The 23,537-nt window shown below is 56.1% G+C and overlaps 1 protein-coding gene across 8 annotated transcripts in view; it reads right to left on the minus strand.

Annotated features, from left to right (window-relative positions):
* Positions 1–1,330: 1,330 nt before the first annotated feature.
* Positions 1,331–23,537, minus strand: part of SLC38A10 (solute carrier family 38 member 10) — a 42,487-nt gene continuing 20,280 nt past the window's right edge. For 2 of the 8 annotated variants that reach the window (XM_027080984.1, XM_027080989.1), the window contains 7 exons: positions 14,819–15,005; positions 8,382–8,549; positions 7,731–8,183; positions 7,035–7,166; positions 3,740–3,910; positions 3,356–3,456; positions 1,331–3,187 (listed from right to left, as the gene is read on the minus strand). In XM_027080984.1, coding sequence (XP_026936785.1) covers positions 2,417–3,187; positions 3,356–3,456; positions 3,740–3,910; positions 7,035–7,166; positions 7,731–8,183; positions 8,382–8,549; positions 14,819–15,005 — 1,983 coding nt within the window. In that variant the 3' untranslated portion in view covers positions 1,331–2,416. The remainder of the gene's footprint in view (positions 3,188–3,355; positions 3,457–3,739; positions 3,911–7,034; positions 7,167–7,730; positions 8,184–8,381; positions 8,550–14,818; positions 15,006–23,537) is intronic. The other 6 variants (XM_027080986.1, XM_027080985.1, XM_027080988.1 and 3 more) reach the window with 6 other exon arrangements.

Genomic DNA, 23,537 nt, shown 5'->3' on the forward strand with positions numbered 1-23,537 from the left:
TGTGGGGAGGAGTGGGCCTCCCCACTTTGGCGTCCACCCGGACCTAGCGTCTGCCCAGCACGTGCTTCCGGCCTGAGGATGGCCTTCTCTTCCTGATCCTTCGTGACCTTTGACAGCCTGCTGGCTAGGGCTTCCGGCATCTCTGCTGGGCACAGGTGCTCTGGCCCCTTCCAGAACTGTGCCGCCAAGTGCTCTCTCCTGCCATCCCTTCAGACTCCAGTTCTTGGAGGCACATGAAGCTGCCACCTCACGTCTCAAGCCTAGGGCTGCGGATGTGGTCCACTGACGGGGCCAGGCCGCTCACCACACACTGAAGTCACCTTGCAGGTCTCCCCGGCTTGCCTCCCCAAACTCACCCTGTCTTCAAGACTACTTATTGAAGGGAATTCAACCAAGTTGTGTCAGGATGCAGGAAAGATGGTCTCTGCTGCTTCTGCAGCTGCGTCACCATGAAGAAGTCACCCCATGCGGCTCTGTACTCTCCACCTGTCTTGACCTTAGACCGAGAGCTCAGCTGCACCAGTGGAGGCAGTATACAGCCTCGGCCTTGGCTTATTCCTACCCTGGTCTGGACTCAGTGGCCCTGCTCTCGAACAGGAGCATGGACAGGGTGCTGTCCCAGTCACCCAGGCCAGAATGGCCCCATGTCTGCCAAGTGTAGCTGCCAGCACAGAAGGTTGCCCACTGGTGGCCCAGTGTGCTGCTCTGGCTGGGACCCCTGGCCATACGTGCCAGCCATGGGACCCAGATGGAGGAGTGGTCTGTGGTCAGAAAGCAAAGCACTGTCCCGGGGCCCTTCCTAGCTCCCTGCATTACTGGTAATGGTGACCCCACCCAGAGGTCTGCCCAGATTCTGGGGAAGATTCGGGTTCCTTTCCCAAGGGGCTGCCAACTGGGGAGGGAAGTGGAGCTGAAAGCCAGGAGGAGAGAACAAGCGTTAACTGGGACAGAGGACCCCGAGTGTCAGGGTGTGTGGGGATGGCAGGCCGCAGCAAGAGGCCCTGCACTGCTGCTCTCACCCTAGGCTCGGGCCGCCCTGCTCTAAGAAAGTTATCTTGGCAGAAAGAGCAGGAGGGTGGTGTGACCTCCAGAGGACACGAACACTGGGTCAAGGTAAGACATTCAGGTAGAGAGAGCTGGAAACAAAGTCCCACTACAAGACCTTAAATGGAGTTCCAACCTGAGGGAAACTTCCACTGAGCACAGTTTGTTTGGAATTGCTTTTAGTTAAGAATGGAGGGTGGGAAGCACTGAGACCCGGCCCCCTTTCACAGAGCTTCCCTCTATGTGAGCAGTGCCCGGGGTTCATGGGGAATCAGCTTGGCCTCCAGAAGATTCCACTCCTTTTATTACTCATTTCTAGTCTTCAAGATGACACAGAAATTTCAGAAGGCGCAGGGGAAGAGTGTGACCTGAGGCCGAGGCTGGAGCTGCCACATGCCCTGGGCACCCCTGGCCAGTGGTCAGCAAGTGGCCCACTCATGGACCCCTCGGGGCAGGGTCTGGAGCTGCCCCTAGCCCCAGAGGGCAGCGAGGCACACACAGCACAAAGCAGGTGAAGGCCCCGGGCTTGCAGCGGGACGGCCTGGCATACTTGCCGGGTCACCTGCTGACCAGCCTCAGGGGTCGGGCGTGACCATCGGCCTTTCTGCCCCTTGAGAACAAAGTACAGCACAAAACCACAACCCTCTCAAACCACAGCCCTCTCAACAGATGAGCAGGTGCCAGAGGTGCAGACTCGGGAGAAGCTGTCCCGGAAGAAGTGAGAAGCAGCCTCTGCTGGCTGTGTACTCCCACCCCCGACACCTGCGGGTCTGGCACCCAGCTGAGGCTCCGAGCACGTGTCACTGTGGGGTTTGACGGTCATGGCTTATGTCTGTGGCACGGGGTCCTCTGGGTGATTCACCTCCACACCAACCGCACTAACCAGACGTCAGCGGTGTGTTTTACTTTTTAAATCTCACAACCACTCGACTGGGAGACCAGAGTATGCAGAGCAGAGCTCTAGGGCAGAAGCAGTTGGACTCACAGGCCTGCCCAGCCTCTGAGATTTGAAGCAGCATTTGCTGTGAAGAAGGGTGAAGGCAGAAGCATTTCCTTAGGTTTTGTATGGCACTCACAGAGAACATCAATAAAGTAAGTTCAGGGTAACAACAGCCGTGTGGCTGGTGGCCAGTCACGCTTCCTGGGGCTCAGCAAGCGGCTATTTCTTCTTGAGGCCACTTTTTCTCCCGGTGGCCTCAGGGAGCTGAGTCAGCGGGAAGTGTAAGAGGAGAGAGGGATGGCAAAGCTGGTTTGGAAGCAGGGTGCAGCTGGAGAGCTGTCACACTCCACCCTGGGCCTGACTTCCAGGACTTCGCGCCCACCGTGGTCCAGGTTCGCCGGCTGACAGGGAGCACTGTGGCCTTAACGGGGCTCAGGGCTCCTCCAGGGCCCCGAGCAGCTGTTTGATCTGTCGGCCTGGGACCACTCGCAGGGCGCCCCCCGCGGCCTGGTGCAGCTGGGTCTCCAGGGCGCTGCGGAGGTCACTGACCTGCACGGCAGGCAGGGGGTTGAAGCTGATGATGACCCTGTCCTTTGGGGCTGGCCCCGCCTCTGCACGAGGAGCCACGTCCCGCCGTCTCCTCCGAAGGTCAGAGCCGGCCTGGACTTTCAGGTCCCGGTTGGGTTTGGCATTGTCTGGCTTCTGATCCCCCAGCATGGCTGGTTTGGGCCCGAGCTCAGGGTCCAGCCTCTGCTCGGGCTCTTGGATGGCGGCGTCCTCCCTGGGAGCGGGCACGTGCTCCTTCCTCGCCTCCTCATGACCGCCCTGCTGCCCGCCCTGCCCTCTGGCAGAGACAGCCTGTTGTTCCGGCTGATGTAACACGGCTTGGGCCCGAGGGGCTGCTCCCCCCGACCTGCTGGACAGGCCTCCGGGTGCCCGGTCTTGGCTTGCTTGCTGGGACTTTACCTGAGGGCCCCCAGCTGCTGCCCCCGCCGCCAGCACATCTGCCTCCTGAGCGTCTGTGCCAGCGGCTGCCTCGTCCTTTCCAGACTTCTTCCTTTCGTGGGAGCCTCCACCAAAAACATTCCGACTCTGCCGGGCGACGCCTCCAGCGCCGTGCTGCTCGGGGCTCCCGGGTGCCCTGGCAGGGTCCAGCACAGGGACCCGCTCCTGCAGGCCAGCGTCCACGCCCTCGGGCACAGCGCCCCGCCGGCCTTCCCTCGGCTCAGCCTGGGCTGCCCGGGGCTGCAGGTCAGCGCCGCCAGGAGGCGCAGCTGGGGCTCTACCCAAGGCCCCCTCGGGCTTCTCCACAGAGTGTTGGCTGTGCCCCTGGGGAGGAGCGGGGGGACGCCCAGGAGCACCGAGCACAGCTCCCAAAGGCTGTGGTGGGGGACGCTCTGCCATCCCCACGGCGTGGGCCTCCTGCTCCTTACCTCTGGGCCCGGCCACCCCCAGCTCAGGCTGCACGTCCGCTGCAAATGAAGTCAGTCACCGGTTTAGCCACAGAAATGAACAGAAGCTACCAATGCAGGGACTAAAGAACCCAGCTTGCCAGCAATCAAGAAACACAAACCACAGCTTAAATTTGCCCAGCAGGACTCTAGGCATGGAGCCACAGACCCAACCGCGCAGGGACCCCCGGAGACTCTGGCGTTCGTGCACTAAGGGACAACCCCTCTTCCCCGAGCAGATGCAGCAACTGTCCCCTGCCCTGCAGGCCCGGCCCCTTCCCCCTGCCGCCTCCCCCGGACTTGCCGTCCTCGCCGTCCTGGCCGTCCTGCCTCTGCTGGTGGATCTCCTTATGCTGCTCTTCGATCACTGCAAGCAGCTTCTCCTGCTGGTCCAGGAGGCGCTTCTGCTGCACCTGCTGTTCCTTAATCACTTGCAACAGAACGGCATGGTCCAGCATCTCCGCCCGGCCAGCTTCTGGAGTTCGGAAAACACACGCAGTCAGAGCCTGAAGGCTGCAAAGGCGCTCTGCTGGGCAGAGGGTGACATGATGCATGCAGCAATGCCAAGGCGGCCTGTGGGCCCCTCCCCGGGACACCACCCCCGGGACACCATCCCCGGGCGTTCCTCTCCACCCGGCTGAGCTGGCGCCCAGGCCACCCTGGGGCACAGCCATCGCCTCTCTCCAGCGACCAGACACCCTTCCTACTGCTTCACTCCCACAGTGGCTCAGGGGTTATGAGAGCCAAGAGAGAGGTCACGCGCCATAACCACAATGATGGTGATCTGGGCTGGGTGACGTGAACTATGAACTACTCTAAGAAAGAACATCGGTGCTTTAAGAAAATTTCCTCCAAGGTGTGTATTTTAAAAACAAACAGAACCATCTTCCTCTTCAGCAGAGACAAGAGCTGGGACCTCAGTGAGATGGGGGCTGTGACAGTGCTCCCACCGGCCCCACCTCCCCCAGGAAGATGGCTGCAGCTGGCACGGGAGGAGCGCCAGGTGAGCTAGGGGCAGGCCGGCTGCAGCAGGTGTGTGTAGGAGGGCCCCCCACAGACTGTGGACCAAGAGGAGGCCCCAAGGCTGGACACCTTGGGTGCGGAGAGCTCCCACTGCACTACAAACACCTCAGCGCTGGGTCAGTTCTTTACAGCCAGCAATCTGGGTTTAAGTAACTTTTACAACACAGCTTCCCGTCTTTAGACAGGAAGCTTTGAAAGATGATGTAACTGTACAGGTTGTCAGATGTAGAAGCTCAAATCCAAAGAAAGAAGAACATTTTGTGAGTGGTGAGAGCTAACACCCAGCGAGGGCCCTGAGTGCCGGGCACACGCAGATGTGCTGACGTGTCCTCCCCAACGGCAATCTGTGACCCACCAGAATAGAGTGGGCTTGGCCTTCTGTCAGGGACTGCCATGGCTTCTCCCCTGCAGAGGCCGGTGCCAGGACGTACAGGCGGGCAGGCCCATGAAGAACATGCTGAGGCCGACCACAGGGAGGACAGGCCCCTCGGCCAGCCCAGGCGCTCCAGCCCCCTGCTCCCCACCAGGCACACATCCAGACACCCTAAGGTGACCAAGATGCCGGCCTGAGAAAGCCCACGTTCCGCAGATTGGCTCGTGGCTCCGCACACCCCCTTTAGACAAGGGATGTGCACAGTGCCATCCCACAGGGTTCTAGACCAGCTCCCTTGGCCATGGCCATGCTGTCACCCTGGGTGCCCGTGGCTCATGACCACCTAATGGTCCCACGTGCTGCCAATACCGCCTGCCCCCAGGGAGGGTTCCTGAGGAGCAGGCCCCCTGCCTCACTGGCTCCTCGGAGGACCAGCCCCGGACTGAGGCTGGAGGAGGGGGGAAGTGTGCCATGTCCAGCCAGAAGCAACATGGGACAGGCGTGAAGCAGAGTGGAGGTGACAAAGTGAGCTCCCAGCCAGAGCCCCACATGTGGCTCTGGGTTCCTGCCCGGCCCACCAGGACCACGGGGACCAGGCTCGTGGATGGGATGAGAGCTGCACGGATATTAACATACGTGCAGAGCACATTAATACCAGGCCATGCACACGGTGGAAGTGACACACAGGCCCCGCCCCGTCTCTGGGGGAGTCCAGGCGCTCACAGGCTGCACCTGGCTGTCCTACGGTGGCAGTGGAGCCCCAGCAGGGCTAAGAGGGACCAGGGTGTCTGTACAAGAAGGGAGTGGGCTGGGGCATCGGGGGGACCCCACCTGAGGGGCTGTGGCTGAGCCGGGGTGGGGGGCAGACCGTGTGTGGCTCCCGGTCTCTGCCCCATGCGCCCCATGCGAGGCGCTACTGGATGCGGGGCCCACACCATCTGCTCTCGCGTCTTTAAACCCCCCACAGACGCATTCACTGTGATGCTCCTCCCGACTCCTACCTGCCACCATCTTTCTGATTTCAGCTGTGCGTGTCCCATTGAGAGGCGTTTGGAGAAAGGCAGAATAGGAAACCATGAAAGTTCTTTTCAGAAAAGAAAAAGCCAAAGAATCAAACAGGCTTACATAACAGATTATAAGGACCGGGACCAGTAAACAGACTGAAACCAAGTAACATGCGGAATTCCCACGGCTCCCGAGCTGCAGGAAACCCCAGGACCCTTGGCTCTGCCTTCCTAGCCTTGGTGTGCAGAGGCTCGGCTGGCATCCCTGCGCAGTATTCTGGGCCAGCTATCCCGAGGCTGCAGGATCAGCTGGGAAGCAGCTCATGGGGCAGCAAGGCACGAGCATCCCATGAACCCACCCAAGTCTGCTGTACCGCCATCCCCACGCACAGATCAAGACTCCCAGAGCACAGAATGAAACACCCAGGGGCCGTTCTGTGGACACTGCTACAAAATATGGTGACACCGCAGCGACTCAGATTGGGCGGGGACCAAAGAAACCAGGATGGGTGATCATTCGCTGGGACGGCCGCCACCACCTCTAGCGCAGGGGCAGTGCCCAACCAGGTGGGCCCACGAGGAGGGTAGTCAAAAGCCAAGAGCTGGGAGCACCCCAAAATGGGCATGAAGGTATGGAGGAGGATGCAGAGCAAGTTTTGTTCACTGGAGAGAAAAGACGAGCTTTTGCTTTGGGACAGGTGCTGGGTCTTCACTGCAGGTGGACACAAATGTCCCCCCTCCCCCACCCCTGCCCCAGCTAAGACGAAGGGGTGGGAGCCGCTGCCACGGGTTGGGGGGAGAGCTAAGACAGCAGTGAGTCACCAGCCCTCCCACCCTCACTAATGCCCCCACACTGGGCCGACTTGTTGGAAATATTAACATATCTATTTTGAAATGAGATCCAAATGGTAACAGAAAGTCACGTGACAGTGAAAGGTTATTTTAAAAAGGGAGAGAAAAGGAGGTAGAAAACGTTCCTAGGAAGGTGAAAAAGGAGCAGAAAAGGTTGTTAGTGGGCACGGGAGCTATTTAAGATCTTTCCTCAGCAGGAAACTGGCAAGTGTAGAGGCTGAGGCCCTGGAAAGGCCCCCAAGACAACGGGCACCTGTGGCTCCTTCCCTACATCACTCCGCTTCTGGAAGGAAGGGGCAGGCGTCTCCAGGCCCCCAGAGGATGCAGAGAGAAAGTGAAGGCCTTACCCTCCAGCTTGCTGCCCGCGTGGTCCCCGGCGTGGTCCCCGCCCTGTCCCTCCAAGGTCCTCTGCTCTCGAGGCTCTGCCTGCAGCACTGCCCCTGGGCCTGGCTTCTCCTCCGGGAGGGGAGCCTTCCCACCTGCACACACGGCAAAAACTCAGGAGGCTGGCAGGAGACTCAGAAGAACGTAGAGAAGGGACAAGAGAAGGAGGCAGAGGTTTCCTAAAATCACCCTCCACGTCGCCCCTCCCTCCCCTGTGGCAGTGTATACTCAACCCGATGAGTACCAGGGAGGTAATAAAAGATATATAACATGTCACAGGCTGGCGGCAGGGAGCCAGTGTTAACTACCTTCGCCAATTAACACGCAGGGACCGTCCTCAGCAGCTCTGAGACGGCACTTAACCATGCACCACCCACCCGGTCAGGCGTGCGCCGCACCCCCGTGTGTGTGCCCAGGCACCCCGTGTGTCCCCAGACACACAGGACTGGCTCAGCACCTGACGTTTACGGGTCTGGCAAACAAGCGTGTGACAGATTGATCAGGAGAGCTGCCAAGCCCCCGACAGCTGCAGAAGGGCTGCTGCACGCACGTGCCAATCTTGCGAGAAAAGACAGGCAGTAGGACAGAAGTGAGGACGGTCAGCTTCTGCCCCCTCCGCAGCCTCTCCCAGGCCCCACATGGAAGGAGCCCACACCCACCGTGCTCGTTCTTCTCCACCAGCTTGCCCATGGCCCCCACGGCATGGCCGGGCAGCAGGGCACCGTCTGCTATGGCCCCTGCACCTGCCACCAGGACGTCCTGCCCCTCAGGGAGCACTGCCTGGGGCCCTGGATGCGCACCCCTGTCGACCAGCCCCAGGTCCTCCTTCAGGGGCTCAACGGCTGGCTGACCATTTTCTTCTGGAACCTTCTGGGGATCTTTAGGAAGACCACCCGCTGCCTCCAAAGCCTGGTCCTGTCTGGGTCTCTCTCGTTCTGAATCCAGCAGTGGTAGCACCATCTGACCCTTGCCCCCCAGGGCCCTTTCATCCACACGTTTGGACGGATGCTCCTTCTCCAGTCCTTCTGGGTCTTGACCTTCGTCCACCACCACCTTGTCGTGAGGGACTGGGGGTTCATGGCGGTGGGCCTCGCCCAGAGGTACCGCAACTCCTGGAAGGAGACGGCCGAGGTGGGGGAGTGGGTGGGGGTGGGGTGGGTGGGGTGGCCTGGCCTTCCCTCCCAGGGTGGCCTTCCCTCTCCAGGCCTGTGAACTGAGTTCGTTCCCGACCAACCACGTGGCTGATGTCCAGCTGAGGTCCCTCCCCCGTGGACACCACCCCCCAACCCCCGCCCGGGCCGTCACAGCACCTTGACCAGGGCGATCCAGCTGTGCCTCCTCCTGCTTCTCCTTGGCGTCTTCCCTTGGGGGCACATTCACAGGGCCCTTAATCTGGGCCTGCTCCATCTCATCTTTCTCATTTGGTAGCTTCGGCTTATCTCGGCTGTCCTCGGCCACGTCCACAATTGGATTCTGGCCTGTAAGCACGGCACAGATAATTGAGCGGTGTTTCCACATGGCCACACCGCCAATCAGCACGGCAACTGGGCAGTTTTCCCTGGATTGTAATCACATTTCCCAGTCGAATGGCAGAGCCTAAGCAATTATATTATTTCCTGTTCAATCATTAGCAGCTAAGTAGTATAGAAACCTGTCATTTTTCATGTGTGTTCGTAACAAAAATACGTCAAAATACAATTTACACCTAACTGGGTGCAGAAGAGCGACATCCTGCATAAGCCTGGCCATCACCACCAGGTGGCAGCACGAACCCACCGTTTGAGGCCTGGGGACAGCCATCCTGCCCAAGCGCAACCAACCCCTTGCTGTAGGCCAAGGGGGGAGGGGAGGACGAGGGATGCTTAAGGAAAATGCCTGAGGGAGGTTGATTTGCAATTCTGTCAACTTGTTGCTGCAGAAGTGAAAATTCCTATCAAAAGGAAGGTGAGAAAGAGGTGTAGCCCACAAAGCTGGACCCTCTTGCCTCCCACACATGCCTGCATCCCACAAGCCATCTCATCCTCCAGCAGGTCCAACAGCTCACCTGCACAGTCACCGCGGGTCCTCGGGGAGAGGTGCACGAGGATGGCCCGCCGAACTGGGCCAAAATGGAGCCTATTAGGAAACTCTCTCCATTAACAAAACCACTTTCTACCTGTTAGGCAAACGTGGCAGAAACTAAAAAACTATCTGGGGAAAAAACACGTGTAAAAAGAATCGTTTCGGGGCTTCCCTGGTGGCGCAGTGGTTAAGAATCCACCTGCCAATGCAGGGGACACGGGTTTGAGCCCTGGTCCGGGAAGATCCCACATGCCGCGAAGCAACTAAGTTCGTGCACCACAACTACTGAGCCTGCGCTCTACAGCCCGCGAGCCACAATTACTGAAGCCTGTGCACCTAGAACCTGTGCTCCGCAACGAGAAGCCACTGTAATGAGAAGCCCACGCACCGCAACAAAGTGGTCCCCGCTCATGGCAGCTAAAGAAAGCCCACACACAGCAACGAAGACCCAACGCAGCCAAAAATAAAAATAAATAAATAAATAAATAAGAATCATTTCATCCCAGAGGCCTAAAGCAACTGGTTTCCCCCTTCAGGGCACAAGCTGCCTGCAAAAGGGGAGGCGGAATCCCGAAAGGGCCTCTGGGGGGATTCACAACAGTCCTGTTCAGGTGGGCCTGCTCCCTCCCCCAAAGGAGGAGAAGGGACCAGGCTGACCTGCCATGCTGGCCGGGGGCACCTTCAGCAGCTGAGGTTTAGTGTCCAAACTGTAGGGGGGATCGTGCTGGGCAGGAGCCAGACTCGGGACTCCACAGTTCCATCAAGCAGCTGATTCTCATAAGCATGTGGCTCTTCGCCACACCACAGTTAACACCCCCATCCCCAGCCCGCAGAGAGCCCTGTGCTCAAAATCAAGAGGTGTCTATCCAGCGGATCACAAAGTGAAGAAAGGGGGCCGGGAAGGGAAGGAAGAACACAACAAAACAGAAAACCACTCCATTACGTCATAAGAACAAGTCATGTTCTCAGCAGGGAACAAAACCCGTTGGTCGTCAGGCAAAGGAACGACCTGGAGACTCAGGTGTGCAAGGGGCACAGAGTGCACAGCGCAGCCACCCCGCCTGCAGCGGCCGGGCCTCCGACACTTCACAGCTGTCCTTGGCAATGGACATAGCGCTTCCTAAAAGGAACGGAGCTCCTCATGAGGACAGTTTGCCAGCAATGCCTCTGGGCCACAGTAAAACTAACACAGAACTTCCTAATTAGTAACTGAAAACCAGCCCACACTCCGTCTGCCCTGCAGCTAGGCTCTGGAATGAGGCGCCCGCGGTGGCACAGACAGGAAATCGCCCGTGCGGTCATCGGTCATCACCCCAGGGAAGGACGAAGGCTGCCAGGCCAACCCTGGACCGTTTCTCCTCCTGGAGGCGGCAGTGGGTCAGCAGGGGGTGGCCAGCAGAGGGCGCCTCGGCCTGGAAGGGCCTCCTCTCATTCTCAAGGTCATGGCCTCCGCTCCCCAAAGTGGAAACCACACAGACATACGCCATGCCTGCCTCATTCTGCCAGGCGGTAGAGTATCCCGACATGCACGGCCTCATCCCACACTCAGACCCTCCTGATGGTGCTTCTGGCCAGGAGCTCCCAAGACACACAGGCCGATGGACGGTCACCCATCAGACTCTCCTTCCCATGTCCAGTGCAGGCGCCAGGTGGTTCTGTAACTGGCTTAGGGAGACAGGGGACCAAAGGCCATAGACACCTGCAGTTCTAAAATCTGGGTATGTGTGTCAGGTTGCAGGTGCGACGTCCTGAGTAGGCCTGTCCACGGCAACGAGAATCTGCCTTCAAGGCTGGTTCCACCTTGGAAGACAGGGTCTGGGCTGGGGGCTCCTCTTTGTCGACTCTCCCCTGCAGGACCCCATTCTGAGTCCAGGGGCGTCTCTTTCTGTATCTTGTGATCAGTAAAGATGGAAGCAGTCCTCTCTGACTGCCAAGCACAAAAATGAAGTGACTTTCAAAATCACACCTGAGTCCCATAGATGGAGTCCCTGTTGACTGGAGGGGAACCCCAAGTTCAGGAGACACACGGGACCCCAGGGCCATGCGGAGAGCAGGAGCAGCCACCAACGCTCCTTTAAAAGGCCAGACGCTGCGCCTGAGTAACTTTCCTGACAGCCTTCGAAGTGCCCGCCTCGCTGCTGCCCTGAGAAGGTTTTACTTGTTACCCCCAACTCTTCTCGGCAGGCAGCAAGAGAAACGCTGACTATGACACCCTTTTGAATGTGCAGGAATCCCAATGGGCCCCTGACCCAAAGTCCTAGCCGGGTGGCCCGGTGGCCCCATCTGGCTCACCGTCACAGCTCTCCTGCAGACAGGCACGTCTGCCCGCGGGCAGCAGGTGGAAGGGGCATGGGCCGGTCACTCGGGGCTGGACATGGGAGGCAGCACCCCTCCCGCCCCCAGGAGTCCTTCTGGGTTCAGCCGCGGCTGGCGTGGTTATCTTAGCACCGGTGAAATAAGCTCACAGCCTTGTCCTGACAAACGGGCAGAAAAACTGAAATCACTCGGCAGAGCGGTGTTAATAGCCCCTTCTCTGCAGGGCACAGGGAGAGCTGTGGGGGACCAAGGAGAGAAGGCAGGCGTGGAGCCGGGCCTCCCCGTGGGCATGCCGGCATCTGTCACAGGAGTTTGGACGCTTTCCTGTCTGCGTGCACCGGCAGCTGGCGCAGCAGCACAAGGGACGCATCCTCGGAAGAACAATTAGGTAGGAGCTTGTGGGGGGCAAGCTCCCGCTCAGGTCACCTGTGTCCCCACACAAACGGATTGCTGCCTACAGGCCCCGTCCTGGCCCTTCCTCTTCTTCCCCATCCAGCAGAAGCCGGGCCGTGTCCCTGATGGGGAAAGGGATGAGTTGTGTAATGGGTGTGGCCAAGGCGGCCCCCAAACACCAAGAGAAGCTGCAGGCTGGGCGGGAGAGGAAGAAAGGGGACAAGGCCACATTCAAAGGAGGAGCTGAGAGTATCACCAACTCTGAACCCACCCGCCAGAGCCTTGAGCAGGCCATGAGCCTCAGGTGAGCAGCCTCGTAGCCTTTCCTAAAGGGCTCGGCCACCTCTTCTGTCCACACCAGGTGCGTCCTGGGCTCTGCACTTGCTAAGAGTGACAGGCTGGGGGTGGCCAGTCCCGCATGTCCCCAGGAGAGCAGGATTCCCCCAGTCCTAAGGCCAGCTCGGGCTCTAAGGAAAGTTCATACCATTTTGGCCTCTTCGACATCTAAGAGGCCAGTAAACCCACCTCACACGCTGATGGGCAGACGTCTGCAGGGCACGTGGCCAAGGCCCCACGGGCCCAGCTCTGCTTCAACGAGGCAACCCATCAATGACGGGGAGGCCGGGGGCAAGAAACACGGAGACTGAGTTAAACAAACGGCATGTGGTTCCAAGAGAGGCCATGTGTTTGTTACAGACTCGTGGAAGAAATGGAAACCAGATGTGGCCGCGGCAGCTCCAGGTGAGCCGGGGGCCTGCCTCCACGACAGGATGCAGCTGCTCGTGCAGGCCGTGGGCTGGAGGCTGCACAGCGCCGTGGGGACAGGTAGCCCAGTGCCGACTATGTCAACTGATGCCGAGAAGCCCTACTGGGCGGGCCCACAGCCAGCTGAGATGCGAAACTGGTGTCCGAGTCTAGTTCTGCTGGAGGTGCCCTTAAAGCACACAGGGCCAGGACACCCGAGAGTGAGGGACCCAGTGGGGCTGTCAACAGGGGTGGAGGAGCAACACCTATCTCCCTCTTCAGGGAGGCTTTTTTCCCAGCCAAAGTACTGAATCCATGCAACTTGCTGTGGGATGCCCAGGCAGCTTATTATTTTAATTTTTATAAATTTATTTATTTTATTTATTTATTTTTGGCGGAATTGGGTCTTCGTTGCTGCATGTGGGCTTTCTCTAGTTGTGGCAAGCAGGGGCTACTCTTTGCTGCGGTGCGCGGGCTTCTCATTGGGGTGGCTTCTCTTGTTCTGAAGCACAGGCTCTAGAGCGCAGGCTCAGTAGTTGTGGCACACGGGCTTAGTTGCTCCGCAGCATGTGGGATCTTCCCGGATCAGGGCGCAAGCTCGTGTCCCCTGCATTGGCAGGCGGATTCTTAACCACTGTGCCACCAGGGAAGCCCTCTTCTTTATTTTTGAATATTTATTTATTTATTTGGCTGCGCCAGGTCTTAGTTGTGGCATGCGGGATCTTTGTTGCCGCATGCGGGATCTTCGTTGCGGCATGAGGGATCTTTTAGTTGTGGCATGTGGGATCTTTAGTTGTGGCATGTAGGGTCTTTTAGTTGCAGCATGCGGGATCTAGTTCCCTGACCAGGGATCGAACCTGGGTCCCCTGCATTGGGAGCGAGGAGTCTTAACCACTGGACCACCAGGCAAGTCCCCCAGGCAGCTTCTGACCACTCTGATTAACTTCTCTGCTGAGCCCCGCTATTCCCAGGGGTCCTCTCTGCAGGGGACCCCCAAAGGGAGAGTCTTCTAGCCGGCTCTCGCCATCCCAGGAAGGCAGAGGAGAGCATGCCCAGCTACTCTGGGCTCAGAGCTCCCCCAAAAGAGCCCCAGGATAGACTGTTCTGCAGGAAGTTGGTGTGGGGTGCTGGCACTGCAGGGCCTTTCTGAGCACAGGGAGGTAAGGCTGGAACAGAGACAGCAACACATCCAAGAGCCCCATACCTCCAACTGCGGGTAGCCCAGCCCTGCAAGCACCCAGCACGCTTGCCTCCCTGGACAGCCCTTGGGACCTTTCCTTTTGTCAATCACAGTAGCTGAGGAGACCAGGGCTCCTCTGGGCTTCTTAGCCATCACCACTCAAAGGGACCTGGAATCCACCAGCAACCAGCACTGCTCCCCCAGAGGGGAATGCCAGGCAGGCAGCCTGGGGAATCTCAATCCAAGCCAGGGGTTTCTTTGCAGGGAAGGTAAGCAGACACGCACACACCATTAGTATGAATACACAAAACCCAGCCCTTGTCAGGGCAGAAGCCCCTGGAATGAACGTCATCATAGACAGCACCACCGACCAGTACCCGAACCTGATGCCGCTCGGAGCTCCTAGAAGGCGAGAGGCCAGATGGAGGGAGCCCTCCCCGCACCCCTCCCATCTAAGGCCTGGGAAGGCCACAGGCTCCAAGACACCTCTTCTCTCCCAATCCCCCCAGACGCAACGGAGCTCCTGCTGTACCCCAGAAAGCCGCACTTAGAAACCACCCTGCACCCCATGGGCCCTGCCACATATGGGCGATGGGGCCACTGCACTGGGGGGCCTTCCAAGGCAGGCCTGCAGCTCATGAGGGAGTGTGGCTCATCCCTCTATCAACGGGCAGGTCAACAAGTAATACATAAAGTGAAACACGAAACAAAGCTGAGGGGCATAACTGACTTTGTCCAGGAAAACCTAGCTTAAAATTTACACCCTCAAAACAAAACAGGCAAACGTGAACGACACCCCCAAGTTTACTCACCTGTTAGCGCTCTGAACGGGGTGCTCAGATCTTGGCCCGGCTGCCTGCCATCTGTCTGTCCCCTGCACGCAGGTGGCCGCACCCGCCAGCCCCCTGGAGGCCCCCCACCCCCTCCATCACCCAAACAGGATGGAGGCAACTGGGCAGGTGAGACAGCCTGGGAAGTGCCACCTGGGTCCCCGTGACCCCAAGATGACGCTGCTGGGGTGTCCCCAAGAAGGCTGCAGGCTTGTGTGCATACCTGAGAGCCGCGTACCTGGGAGCCGCGTACCTGGGAGCTGGGCTGCCTCTGCCTTCATCGCGCCCTCAGCCTCTCCAAGTCTGCTGCCTGGGGCTTCCTTTGCCAAGTCCACAGGGGCCTCCTGGCTCACGGACAGGGTGGTGTGTGTGCTGACCACCAGGATGCCCAGGCCGACCCAGAGCACCACCTGGACAAGACAAAGACCCCAAGAACTAAAGGGGTCATGCAGTCCCTATGCCCCTGCCCTTCTTGGGGGGTGGGGCACAGCCCACAGAGGCCCCAACCACACTGACCACTAGATGATGGTCACTAACTGATCAGCGTGACTGAATCATGGGCCACATCTGCAGGAGCCACACTGGTGATGGGGCCAGTGGGGTGGCAGGGGTGCCGTGAGGGAGCCTGAAGACAGCAGGGGCAGCAAGTATGACATGGAGGGGCCTGCTGGCTGGAGAGACCCAAGCCCACCGGCCAGGCACCCTGGAGAACCCAGCAGCCACGCCTCCCCATGCCTAATGCTGCAGAGATTGGGTCCCTTGATGGTTCTGGCCAGGAGAGCAAGAATCTTGGGGCATCTGCCTAACCTGAAGGGGGCCCTTGCTTATCCCACCCCCTCACCCAGTAGAGGGCCCAGACCACTGGGTGCCCGGCTACAAATGACCTATCCCCAACATCACCCAGCAAGCCAGACACACCTGCAGCTGCAGGGCACAGCCGGGGAGACGGCTGGGAAGGAGGTGGCTCCTCGCCCCCTCTGGCCGTCGGTGCCCATCGGTGCTGCCCAGCGAGCCGAGCTGAAGGCACTACTGCTCGCCGAGGGGCCTCATCCCCACCCGGTCCCTCCTGTTGTGGCCCCCAGGCTGATCATAAGTGCTGCCCTCGGTGACTCAGTACACGAACCCCACGTTGTGTAACTCTGTCTCCCCTGCAGCTCCTGTACACGTTGGGCCGACACTCTCCATGTTACTTCTGCTGCCACAGCAGTGGACACTGCTTGTTCTGCCCTTCCCAGCCAGGCCCAGCCCATGCAGCTCTGCCCAAGGAGCTGTAACTCCTGGTGCCGCAGAGAGGACCACAAGGCGGCCTGCCTGAAGAGCCAGGGGGCCCCACCACCCACCTCCACGTGCTCTCAGAGTCAGAACTCAAACCTTTTCCGAAAGGCACATTGACTCTTTGAAATATATCTGTTCAAAAGAACCGCTGAGACTTTCCCAGGCCCAACACAATTAGAGAAGAAAGATTTTGTGCAGGAAGAAAGGACCTGTGCTCCTGAAGGTGGGTCCAGCAAATGAGGAGAACCTTGGGGAGAAAGTCTGTTTCAACCGCTGCCACTCTGAAAACACTGAGCTGGTTCAGGGCTCATGGAAGCAAAATGCTGGCCGTGCTCCGGGATCAGCCATGGTTCAGGGAGGCCTGGTCAGTACCATGGACTTGAGAGGCCCCTCCGGCACTGACCACCAGCCGGCCTTAGTCAGGTGCACATGGGGACATTGTTGGATTTGAGCCCCTGGGGTCTGAGCAGCATCAGAAGACTGTACGCAGCTTGGGGTCAAGAGCTCCTGACTCTCGCCCCCCACCCCAAGTTATTTTCTCAAAAATGTGTGGATTCCCAGCTTCAGCTGTGTGCTCAAAGAGTAGCATGTTATACCCACTTGCCATGAAGGGAAGATTCAAAGAGCAATGGTATCCAGAGGCGACCAAAGTAGTTTTAAAAAATTTAAAAGAAACTTTAAATCCCTTGCATCTCGCATTTCTCCAGAGAAACAACAAAAAGAACTTCACGTCCCGACTTGGACCCCGTAGCACTGACAGGATGAGGACAAGACCGAGTGAGAGTCCTGAAATACTCAAACGGCCAAAGTGGTTCTGCCTGCGTGGCCGGCCAGAGGGGGGGATGACAGCTCCAGAAGGGCCCCCAGGACAGTGCCAGGTGGGGATCCCAATGAGTCTGGGCTTCACCAGCAGAACCCCATTCCCCTCCAGGCCCTGATCTGGACAGCCCCTAAAATGGTTTTGACACAGAGATGAAGACATCTGCTTGGTTGTTTTTTGTTGGGTTTTTTTACGGGGACATCACTGAACATTCCACGGGAGACGGACAAGCCAAAGGCAACATTTCATCCCTGGCTTTGAATGATTTATTTCAACCCTTGGCTTTCTGGCCTTAAAGAAACAAATTGCGCACAAAATAAAAAACGTTAACTCCATCAATGCTGGGAGACAGCAAGCTTCCCAAAAAAAGACCAAGAAAGCATCAACTTAAATTCAATTTACGAAGAAGAGCCTGCACAGAGCCAGGAAGCTCCGCCTGGCGTCACACACACACCTGCCACTGCCCCCGGCCCAGACATCCCACGAGCCCACTAGCCAAGTGTGTTCCCTGGCTCCACCCTGTCCAAGAAGATACCCCACCCACGCTCCCCCCCCCGGCGGCAGTCTCCCCCCCCCCCCTTCGCCGAGACCCCCCCTCGTCCCCTGACACACCTGGCTCTCAAGCTGCCCTGGGCTTTGCGGGGTACTTGCCAGCTGACCACTGTCTGAGCATGAGCAGCCTGCTGGCCCTGCCAGAGCCTTTGTAACTGGTCACAGTCCCAGCTCTCCACTCTCACCCTTTGCTTTGAAGAAATGCCACAGGTCCGCAGAAACCTCCAGGCAGGGAAGCCAAAGCCACCCCAGCTTGAGGGGAGCAGAGGATTAATGGCAGGCTGGCGTCAGTGAGGACGTGGGAGGGCCATGCCTCACACCAAGGGAATCTAGGTCCACGGGTGATGCTGATGCAGTGACCAGATCACAGTCTGCAAGCAGGCATGTGTGGGGAGGCAAGAGTCAGCCAGAGCCACGGTGGGCACAAGGCCCCCAGGGCAGTGTCAGGAGCTCCAGGTGGGCCAGACTTTGGAAAGGGCACAGGTGTTGGCCAACTCCCTGGGGCAGCCATGACAAGTATGCACTGACCACAGACCCCCACCACTACCCCACCAAAGGCCTGAGGCGTCCATGAGGCCCCAGGGTCACAAGAGGCCAGAGCTCCCAGGTTGCCGCTCTGCCATGAAGTTTGGGAGGCTGATGCCGCACATGTGTGAACAGGGACAGTCATCAGTTCCCCCAAAGTCCTGATAAGGAAGAGATGCTGCTCCCAGAAGAAGGGGCCACAGCTGAGGTCTGTACCGCACCAGCCAGCAGTGATGGAATGATGGGGAACACGGGGGAGCCAGCTGGGGTACAGGGCTGTCATGGCCTCAAGACGGGGACAGGAGGGCACCTGTGCCTGCAGAACCCGTCTTCCAGGTACAACTTCCTGCAAATCCAGAGCTGCTTTGAAACGGGACAAGGTTGGTGAGCGAGCCGGGTGCACCAGACGTCTGATCACGCAGCCCTGACTTCTGTTCTTCTTAACCAGTTGCAGAGCCGCCAGGAGAAACACAAACACATCCTGACGTCTCAGCCCAGGTACATACGGCAAAACCAGGGGCTTGGCCTGGGGACCATGTGCGATGCGACACCCCAAGGCTCCCAATCTGCTGGGGTCCCCGACTCAGAACCAGAGACAAGCCCTGGCTGGGAAGAAGGTGTCCCCTTTCACTGCTCACATATGAGACTGAAGATGTACACGTTCAAACGAAACCACCTCGAGGCAGGGGCTCCGGAGCCTGCCCCGTGCACCCCAATTTGGGTCTTCAGGGCAGTGTGATCAGGGCATGGCAGGCGTCCTAGCCCAGAGGCCAGGGCGTCACAGCCTGGGTGGGGTCCAACAGGTCCTGGTGCGCGTTTGTGTCCCTGTCTCAGGAGCACAGCGGCGCCTTCTGGCCCTCCCTGCGGATGCTCCCCAGTGCTCCACACAAGGACAGCTATGGAGGCTGGTGCCGCTCTGGCTCAGGGCTCCACTGCCTCTCGTGAGTCCCAGGTGGCCCTGCTACCCCTGCCGGCTCCCGGCCGCAGCATCAACTCCGGACGGTGAAACCCACCCCTTCCGCCTCAGCCCCACTGGAGAGACCCTCTGAGTTCTCGAATTTTCAAGATAAAGGATGAACTAGTGATGACAGATAAGGTTCTTTTCGATTTGCTAGGGGCCAACTGTGTTTTCGCGGTCCCTGCTTATTCTTCTGAGGACGTTTCTCAGAATACTCTTTTATGCTTTTCTCCGGCACAGCTATGATGGGCCCATCACCCGTGCCCCCTACCTTCCCTGGCTCTTCCCAAGGTCCGGGGCCAGTAACAAGCACCTCTGTGCCAGCAGCGCTCAGGCATCTGGGGCAAGTAGACTCGGGCTAACGCCAGGTCTGTGCCATCCTAGGGAGCAGCAGCCGGGGCTCCCAGGACAGGAGGGACACACTCCAAGCGGGTACCCTCCGGGCCCTAGGTCTGCACACCAGACTCCAGCCACATTTCTTTTTTTTTTTTTGCGGTACGCGGGCCTCTCACTATTGTGGCCTCTCCCGTTGCGGAGCACAGGCTCCGGACGCGCAGGCTCAGCGGCCATGGCTCACAGGCCCAGCTGCTCGGCGGCATGTGGGATCCTCCCGGACCGGGGCATGAACCCGTATCCCCTGCATCGGCAGGCGGTCTCTCAACCAGCCACATTTCTGAGCATGCCCCTTGCAAGGTTCATTTTCCTCAAAACATGAAAACTCCGTGGGAAATAAAACAGCAGGGCATATAAACGGTATGCCACAGTCAGATGGTCGATTCTACGACTGATCTGCGATGTACCTCACCAAGACACTAAGTCCAAAGGGGAAACTTTCCATCTTCTGTGCACGTAGTCCGAAAGTAGTTAATATAATTTAATATGCTTTCCAGTTTTAAAAATCCATAGTAACACAGGCACAGATAGACGTCTCTTTAACGCGATTCTGCATGTGTTCACGTCTACAGACACGTGGGGGCGTTTGAATGCGCATGTTCATTTCTGTACATGAAGCCAAAACCAGCATTACGCTCGACAATTCAACACTGGAAGCTGTCCCAGCTGAGTTGGGAAGACGACTAGCTGCCCCCCCCCGCGCCCCCGCCAGCGCCACGGCAAGAGGTGTAGGACGACACAGATGAGAGAGAAACAACTGGAAAGGGGGAGGTGAAATTAACAAAAGATGCTGTAAGGTCAGAAGGTAAAAAAAGTTAATATATGAGAATCTATAGTCTCCCTACGTACAAACAATCAGGAAAGCCAGAGGAAGGAGAGGTCCCAGTATCACAGGCACATGTAGCAGAGGGATGCTGGTGCAGCAGACGGAGACGGGGAAGGGGGGCTGAGTGCAGCTGTGACGACTGAACGCCACACCCCATTATCACACTGGGAGGCTCACAAATACACTCTGCAGATTAGCCAGAGCATCAAGGGAATGATTCTCTCCAAAGTTATCTACAGCTTCAACGAATTCCAATTAGACCAAAACCAAAAAGGTGGATTTATTTTTGTTAAGAGTCAGATCAGCTGACTGGAACATTCACACAGAAAGTAAACAGGGAGTTCCCTGGTGGCCTAGTGGTTAGGATTCCGGGCTTTCACTGCCGTGACCTGGGTTCAATCCCTGTTTGGGGAACTAAGATCCCGCAAGCCACATGGCACAGCCAAAAAAAAAAAAAAGTAAGCAAGCAAGAACATCCAGAAACGTCATTAATGAAAGAAAAGAGATTAGAATTCAAACGTTTTCAGAGCCACACAACAAGGGAGCACCATCACAAGGCCGGGTAATTAAAACAGCGTGGACGGCCACGTCACTGGACGGGACATCCAGGAAATTAAAATACAAGTCCCAAATGAGCCCAAATACATACAAGAACTTAATATACAGGAGCAGTAACATTTCATATCACTGATGGACGAACAGTGTTCTGACAACTAGAAAGCCATCTAGAAAAACTGAGGATACCTACTTTGTTTCTTACACCAAAATAGAATGCCGATGGGTCAAAGATTTAAATGGAAAAATGAAATCATGGAATTACTGAAAGAACTGAGGAAAGAATTCCTTAAAATAATACTGAAGTGGAAGGGTCATTTTAACAATGACTTTTTTCTCTCCTACAAAGAGTCTGATAGACTCAAACACTGGTACTTCACAAACTGGGAAAAACATTTGCAATTTGGCAGGCAATGGGCCAATTTCCTCATATTATAAGGAGTTCCTAAAACTCACCAAAATCCCCAATTGAAGACTGGTGAACAACCTCAGCAGCTAAGACTTGAAGGGTGAGAGACTCCAGAGAACAGATAAGCACCGAGGGGCCACCAGGCCAGGCTTTTCCCAGTCAGCAGTGCTGAACAGCCCTGGAGCCTGCAGACACACAGACTGGGCCCCAGGCATTAGAAGTGAGGGCTCCCCGGCAGCCAGAACCGGAGCGGCTACAATCCTGGAGAAGAGGAACCCTCCAAGGATGCACCCACGTTCTGTGTTCAGTTCTCCCCTGAGGCACGTGCCAGCCACCAGCTGGGCAGAGTTGTGCAGAGAGCAGTTGCCAAGAGGATGAAAGCTAAGCAGATAAGTTAGCAATCTGCAGGGGACTGCACTGAGACTCAGGAAGGGCTCCACTCTAGGGGTGAGGGCAAACCTGAAACAGATTGGCCTCAAGTGGACACAGGCCTTCTGCCCATCCTCTCCATCTGCTGGACAGAGGACAACATCATCCAGAGCCTCCACGATTTCTCACATACACCTACACAAAGTACCAAGCATGTCAGGGGACAGGACCAGGCCCCAGAAAACCAAGAGGGTGCAAAGGATCAATATAAACAAACTGACTATTTGAACAATAATGATGTCTTGTGGTGTTTAAAATATATGTAAAATTAAACTACATAAAAACAACAGCACCGAAGGCCAGAGGAAGGTAAATGGAGTTAAAATATCATTGGATAGTTGCCTCATCTGGGAAACAGTCAAAAAAAACTAACTTATGGTCAACTCTAATAAGCCGAGGATTCACATTAAACTGCCTCGTATAACCACTAGTAGAACAGAAACGTACAGCACCTAATGGAAGAACAGACAATAAATACCTAAAATGCTTGATTTATCCAAAAGGCAGCAAGCAAAAAAGAAACAGAAAAAAGAACATATGGGACAAATAGAAAACAAAGAGTAAGACGGAAGCTTTAATCCCCCCAAATCAGTAATTTTATTAACTGTAAATAGTCTTAAATACTCCTATTATCAGGATGGATCAAAACAAAACAAAACAAAAGCCAACTAAATGCTCTTACCCGAGACATACCTTAAATATAAAGGCATAGAGAGATCAAAAGAGAAAGGATAATAAAAACAATATTGTGCAAATATAAACCCCAAATAAAGCTGGATTAGCTACACTGTTCAGACAGGGCTGCCTGTAAGGAGAGAAGCATTTCCAAAGATAAAAAGGGACATTTCACAACCAAAAGGGTCAGTTTAATAAGATATAGCCATTTTAAAACTGTATGCTCCTAATAACATAGCTTCAAAACAAAAAGCAAAAATTGATATAACAAGACAAATAAGCCTATAATTAAAGTGGGAACTGTCATACCTTTTTCATAAGTGATACACAAGAAGATTAAAAAATCAGTAAGAATATGTAAAATCTAAAAATCACAGTTACTAAACTCAACTCAACCACATGTTGGATGCATACTGCATCCAACAACTGCAGACTCTACAGACAGCTAAACAGCCATCAGAATAGACCATCTGCTGGGCCCCAAGAAATGTCAGAGGACTGAAGTTCTTCAGCTTGTGTTCTCGAATCACACTGGGACTGTGCTCGAAATAAAAGAGAGTCCTGGAAAATCCCCCAAAGTTTGGAAATCTAAAGAAGCTACTGGTGACAATCAGCTAGAGTCCCCAAAGGGCTGTAGACAGAAGGGGGTTCCGATAAGGAAAGGTTTGAGATCTGCCTCAGGAGGAGCACAGCAGTCAAGAGCAGAGCTAATATAACCTAATATGTAGGACCCAGTGCAAAATGAAGATGTGTGGCCTTTTATCCAAAAATCAGGTAAACAGGACCATTAAAAGTACTAGAATGTTTTCCCTTTTTTCTGTGGTCTCTCTCATAACTCGTTACAGTGTTTTTTCTGTTTGCGATTTTGCTGTTAGAGAAAAAGTTAAAATTTTATATTATTAGCATTAAAAATACATAAATAAATAAAGAAGCCAGTGGTGAAATAAGAAATAAGGATGGGGCTTCCCTGGTGGCGCAGTGGTTGAGAGTCCACCTGCCGATGCAGGGGACACGGGTTCGTGCCCCGGTCCGGGAAGATCCCACATGCCGCCGAGCGGCTGGGCCCGTGAGCCATGGCCGCGGAGCCTGCGCGTACGGAGCCTGTGCTCCGCAACGGGAGAGGCCACAACAGTGAGAGGCCCGCGTATCACAAAAAAAAAAAAAAAAAAAAAAAACGAAATAAGGATGGAAATTACGAAAAACTGCAAAATGATGATGTCAAGTCTTCAATCTATAGTTTGATGCAATCCCAGTCAAATGCCAACAGCTGAGAAGCCACTTCTAAAACTGACTTGGGGGACGTCCCTGGCGGTCCAGCGGTTAAGACTCTGCACTTTCAGTGCAGAGGGCACGGGCTCCATCCCTGGTCGGGGAACTAAGATCCCACATGCTGCGTGGTGCAGTCAAAAAATTTTAAAAATTAAAAAAAATAAAATTGAGTTGGAAATGCAAACAGCCAACAATAGAAAAGGCCATCTTTAAAGCAGCCAGCATCAAAACTCCCTACAAAACCTTAGCAACCAAC

The sequence above is a fragment of the Aethalodelphis obliquidens genome, unplaced genomic scaffold, assembly GCF_003676395.1.
Source record: "Aethalodelphis obliquidens isolate GAN/ISIS:26980383/991018 unplaced genomic scaffold, ASM367639v1 scaffold44, whole genome shotgun sequence".
Taxonomy (NCBI): Eukaryota; Metazoa; Chordata; class Mammalia; order Artiodactyla; family Delphinidae; genus Aethalodelphis; species Aethalodelphis obliquidens.